The following is a 6,000-nucleotide window of genomic DNA, read 5'->3' as shown; positions in this document are numbered from 1 at the left end:
GCTACTGGACTCTTGCTCTTTTCTGCTCATACGCTGCCAGAAAATATTCTTGTTAGTCTTCAAGGTGCTCCTGGACTCTTGCCCTGTTCTACTACTGCAGACAGACTAACAGGGCTACCCACTGGGAATTATGTCCTTCACAATGTGCCAGGCGGGCCGCCTCAGGCTGCGAAAAGGCTCTGCCGGTCAGCAGGGGGCGCTCGCGCGGCTCCAGGAATCCTCTCGGGCGCCGAGGGATGGCGTCATCAGTCCGGGCCGCGGGCCGTTGGACGGGTCCGTCAGGAGCAGCGATGTCGCCGCCGCTCTTCAGCTTGCCTGAGGCGCGGCTACGTTTCACGGTGAGCGGGAGGGGCGGTAGCCGTCCCTGCCGCCGCATTTCGGGCAAGGGTCGATAGGCAGGGCGCGCGGGACGCCCGTTTTCCGTCCACTTCTCTAGCCGACTACGGCCGAGTTGGCTTTTTCTGGACTTCACCCTGTGCGCGTCTGTGGCTGGACCCCCTGGTCCAGTTGAGACGAAGCTCTTTTCTCCGCTGGCGGGCAGCTAACGTGGCGGCGGGGCCGGCTGGCTGGGCGGCTGATGGCTGCGTGGGAGAACGCATTTTGCGACTGTTATTGCTTATTTAGAGGACTGGCTCAACCCCACTAATTTTGGCGAGATGCTGCCACTGGTTTCTGTTCCCCTCCTTTTTGCCTCTCACGTCTGAAAAACCATTCAGAACCCAGCTGATTGTGTGGATTTTCCACGTTAGGGTCAAAGTCTTTAAGAGGGGAGTGAACATGTTCATGGAGGAGAGGGGTATTCACGGCTACTAGTGAAAATGGATACTAGTCATGATGCATACCTATTCTCTCTAGTACCAGAGGAGCATGCCGAATATATTAGGTGCTGTGGACCACAGGCAGGATAATGCTGCTGCAGTCGTCTTGTTTGTGGGCTTCTTGAAGGCAACTGGTTGGCTACTGTGTGAGCAGACTGCTGGACTTGATGGGCCTTGGCCTGATCCAGCAGGGCCTTTCTTATGTTCTTAAGTCTCTCGTTTTATTTACGTAAGAATTTCCAACCTTTTAGGGGCTGATTTGCTTGTAATAATTAAGTGGCTTCAAAATTCATTCTTATACATCATTAAATTTATCTTCACTGGATGACTCAGACATGAATTGGTTTAAGCGGGGGTGGGGGGTGATTGCCTGTGAAAGTTCTGTTGATGTGCAGTGATGTGTGCATAGATGTCACAGTTGTATGCTGCTTTCATCTGTTAATGATCATATGTGGGTAAACTGGCTGTGTGCTGAGGTTCAAGAAATCTATTCAGCACATTGAGAAACTGGTGTGCCATTGTACTGGATCAGTATGCCATTTGCCTGCTTAAAGGAAAAGAAACTGTGCATGGTGAAAAAGTAGCTGTTTATGCCAAAGCTAGCATTGAAGAATGGTTTATGTTGAGTGGCTCCTTCCAGAGTAATGTATGATTATACTCATTCTACCTCTCATACCATGTATGGGTGTGAAAGCTGGACATTGAAGAAAGCTGATAGGAAGAAAGTAGATTCCTTTGAGATGTGGTGTTGGAGGAGAGTGTTACGGATACTGTGGACTGCCAACAAAACAAATCAGTGGGTTATAGATCAAATCAAGCCTGAACTGACCCTAGAAGCTCAAATGACTAAACTGAGGCTATCGTACTTTGGTCACATTATGAGAAGACAGTCACTGGAAAAGACAATAATGCTAGGAAAAGTTGAAGGCAGCAGGAAAAGAGGAAGACCCAACAAGAGATGGATTGACTCTATAAAGGAAGCCACATCCCTCAATTTGCAAGATCTGAGCAAGGCTGTTAAAGATAGGACATTTTGGAGAACATTGATTCATAGGGTTGCCATGAGTCGGAAGCGACTTGACGGCACTTAACACATACATACCTCTCACACACTGTTCAGCTGCAGTTTAACACACCTGTGCTGATCATCATGTAGCAACTTTGTGTGAGCTGAGTTGTGAGGTGGTACATAATAATCATTTAATTGTATTCTTGTATCACAAAACAACTACGATTATAATAAGTTTCCGTGTTCTAAACATGCCAGTTTAGAGGCATGAATAAATCCTAACTCTGCCAAGTAGAACACTGGTACCTAATGTTTGTAAGGATTACAGGCTGCAAACCTAAGCCTACTTACTTGAAAGTAAATTCCATTCAATTGGAGTACGCTTATGAGAAATCAGGACTGTGCTTTAAAGCCCTTTTAGTGAAATGACAAAATACATACATTTCGATTTTGTTGAAAAAGGCAGAGTACAAATTGTATAAAGTAGTTGGGGCTTTGTTAAATACAAGTTGTACATTTGCATTTAATGTTTCTGGCATCACACAGTGATGTGGGTTTTCAGGAAAAATGAGAAAACTTTAAGAAACTTGACTAATGATTCTGACTTACATTTAGTAAACAAATTTGAAAAGAATTGCATGTTAATTTTATGCCTCAATAGCAATAAATACCTTAATTGAAATATTTGATTAGGGGGAAAAATAAACTACACTTGACTATGCAAATATTCAAAGCTTTAAAAGGAAATTATTTGTATCATAAAAACATAATATAGCAATTTAATATTTGTCTTACATTTTTAAATGTATTGAAAACAGTTGATATGCTAATTTTCAGCACAGCCAAAAAACGGTCCATATTCCATGAATTTGGTAGTCTTGGTCCACTCATCTATTTTGTAAGAATTTAACTCCCACCCACAGAGCACCTCATTATTCGCACCACTTCGCCATTCCATATCAGACTGGTGATTACAGTATCCCCTCTACCCTGTGGGAATGGACTTATACATTTTAGCTTTGGTTTTTGTTTGACCTGCACAACCAATCAGCTGATTTTTAAAATTTGGATTATTATATGTATTTATGGTTGCCCCCCAGTTTACAGATCAATGAAACATGCATGTACAGTTTCACCCAATTTCTAGAAATAATCACCTGACATTATCTTTGAAATAGTCAATCTTGCCTAATATTGTGTTGACAAGAACATCCAATCATTCATAGTTTTATGAAACAGCTCATACTTAGAACTTGAAAATTTTGTGCAGAAAAATTAAGCCCTGGAAAAAAAAAATTCCACAGAAGATGTTCAGGCTATTTCTTTGAATCAGTGCAAGAAAAGAATAGGCTTATGTCCCTTCAGCTGTCAGAAACCCCTGGATAACGACAACTAATGGGCCTACTGGAACTGCCCAGCTGCACAACACTGTTCCATGGTTTCAGTTTGTGCTGAAGTGCCAGTCTCACAGCTAGATAGGAGTGTTACATGTCAGATTCTCCCAAAGCCAACTTATTAGCAGTGGTATGCGGAAGCGTCCAGTATAGATAACTGTGCTATGTTCCCACTACTCCTGGTACATAGTACTGGGTGCGTAGGTTATAAACAACATACTCAGTTTAGTACATCAGCTAGAGCTACATGCAAAGCAGAGATAAGTGTTTGGGTCTGCAAAGCAACTTGGGCACAAAACTGGAGAAACTGGCACACAACTTGACTCCTCAAGATGACCATGGTCTCCCTCAATTTCAGAGTTATGGCTTCCTTAAGAAAATAATGAAGATAACCTGTTTTTTTTCCTTACATGTTCTCAATTAAAAAATAACCTCATAAAGTAGAAAGGTAATATTCTCATATGCTGGAGTAGTAGATGTAATAGTGCCTGTTGAAGAGTGAACATTTTTGCTTGCTTCGTGAGGATTTCATGTTCACATTGCAGACACAAACTAGTTCTGAAATTAGAAATACCATTTGGGCCTAGAAGTACCATTTGGTATGAATACCAGAAGTCACACAGGTAGCAGGAGTGTTGGTATACCTAGGAGCAAGATGGCCTGTTATTATCATCATCATCACCTTTATTAGGCATTTACATCAGTATACCATACACAGAATTACAAAATCGGTTAAAACAGATTACATTAAAAGGACATTACTTAGAAGTAAGTACAAACTGCTCGCGAATCCTTTGTGCAGACAGGAGAAAACTAGTTACTTGTTGGGTAAGGGTAGGGTTTCTATCAGATAAAAGGTACATCACCGACTGCTGATCTGAAAGACTGTTCACTAGGCAATAGGGGTTTAATGTGAGTATTCCTCAGCCTCATGTAAAGCTGGCAGTACAACAGCACGTGAGTTAAGTGTTCAGGATCCCCAGCTGTTATGGAATTAGCATAGAGATGAGTGCTGTAATGATCTAGTTTCTGCTGTCTAGATGGGAAGGTTTTGTTTCTTGAAAGCATGAGTGGTATTAACTCAAAGGCTGCAATCACCTAAAAACACCGATAACCATCCATATGAGCTTTTGAACATGGTAAGTAATGAAAGTGCAGGCTCCCTGAATATGCAACTATTCTGTGGAATAAGCTAATATTTTTCTTTGTTGTTTGGTTCTGGAGAATCAGATTTAATCTTTAATATACACACTATTAGCTATGCTATGTTTCTTTTTATACGAGGAATGGTATCTTGAAAGCACCTGAAGTGTTAACATTTCATAATCTTACTGCGCTTGTAAGATTAAGCTTTTTGCTTCTATGAAAGATATTGTTCTAATTTTCTCCTCTGTTACCAGATGAAACTGACTAACATAAACTTGTCTTCAGATATTTACTAAACTCTGGGATTCCCTAACGTGTTTAACACCTTAATCACAAGTACCTTTCTCAGGAGTCCCATTTATTTCAGTTTATTCATTTAAGTTAGAATTGAATGGTAAACAGAAGACTACAGGGGTAAATTATATTGAGTTAAATGTAATTTAATTCATAGTAAATGTGTTTAGCGTTTGATTGCAAATGTCACTGTAGCTTTTAAAGCCGTTTTGATGTCCGTGAGGTGAATGGAAATAGATTAATTTCTTCAAAACGCAAACAGATAAAATAATGAATAACAATTCTCTTAAACCCACTGTCAGTTGTTGAGTAAGGTATTGTTTATGTTATTTATTACACTTTACTGACTATGGATATTTCGTTATCTTCTCAGAACTCTACTCGAGATGCTCTCAACAACAAAAACATTAAACCTTTATTGAGTGCCTTCGGCCAGATACCTGGAAGGTAATATACTTCAGTTTGCATTTTGTGTGTAATAAAACATATCTAGACAAGATGGAAGCCCTGATGGCTAGGCAATCCAAGTGTTTGACTACATCTGGTGCTGGAATGAGGGTCAGGCTCCCAGCTTAGAGTTCTCCTGAAACTGGGCTTTTAGGATGCCCAGGGCCCTGACCTGGATGGCCCAGGCTAGCCTGATCTCGTCAGATCTCAGAAGCTAAGCAGGGTCAGTCCTGGTTAGTATTTGGATGGGAGACCACCAAAGAATACCAGGGTTGTTGTGCAGAGGAAGGCACTGGCAAACCACCTCTGTTAGTCTCTTGCCATGAAAACCCCAAAAGGGGTCGCCATAAATCGGCAGAGACTTGAAGGCACTTTACACACAGGATGCCCAGGTGGTGGGAGTCAGGAGTGCATTTTGCAGCTTAAACTGGTTCACCAGTTGTGCCTTTCCCTGGACAGAAAGGATGCTTAAATTCAATTTGTGTAATAGTATGGCACTTGAAAGTATTTTGGTGTCAACAAATTGTTCCAAATAGGACTACTAGATTGATTGTAATGAGCTGCAGGGAATATATAATGCCAGTTTTCACTGTTTTAGAGTTGATTCCTCAACTCAGTTGAAAGTACCATGGTGGAACTTAAAGATCGACTTGTTTGGGCCTAGAATACATCAAAGACTACCTTCTCCATCTTGATAATTCACAGTGGGTAGCCGTGTTAGTCTGTCTGCAGTAGTAGAAAAGGGCAAGAGTCCAGGAGCACCTTAAAGACTAACAAAAATATTTTCTGGTAGGGTATGAGCTTTTTGTTTTTTAAGTTCTTTCTGCTGCCTGGCCCCCTAAATTCTGAGGTAGGGCAGACTGTTACATAGGATAGACCCTTCTCAGCAGTG

At 41.5% G+C, this 6,000-nt stretch overlaps 1 protein-coding gene across 1 annotated transcript in view; it reads left to right on the top strand.

The window, feature by feature from the left end:
- The first annotated feature begins 236 nt into the window (after window positions 1-236).
- The window catches only part of THOC1 (THO complex subunit 1), a 29,134-nt gene continuing 23,370 nt past the window's right edge, over window positions 237-6,000 (top strand). Inside the window, exons 1-2 of the mRNA XM_056854163.1 lie at window positions 237-338; window positions 5,035-5,108. Of these exons, the coding sequence (XP_056710141.1) occupies window positions 237-338; window positions 5,035-5,108 (176 nt within the window). The remainder of the gene's footprint in view (window positions 339-5,034; window positions 5,109-6,000) is intronic.

Source organism: Euleptes europaea, chromosome 8 (assembly GCF_029931775.1).
Source record: "Euleptes europaea isolate rEulEur1 chromosome 8, rEulEur1.hap1, whole genome shotgun sequence".
In the NCBI taxonomy this organism is placed as follows: domain Eukaryota; kingdom Metazoa; phylum Chordata; class Lepidosauria; order Squamata; family Sphaerodactylidae; genus Euleptes; species Euleptes europaea.
The sequence above is the reverse complement of the archived record's forward strand: the minus strand, read 5'-3'. Positions and strand labels throughout refer to the sequence as shown.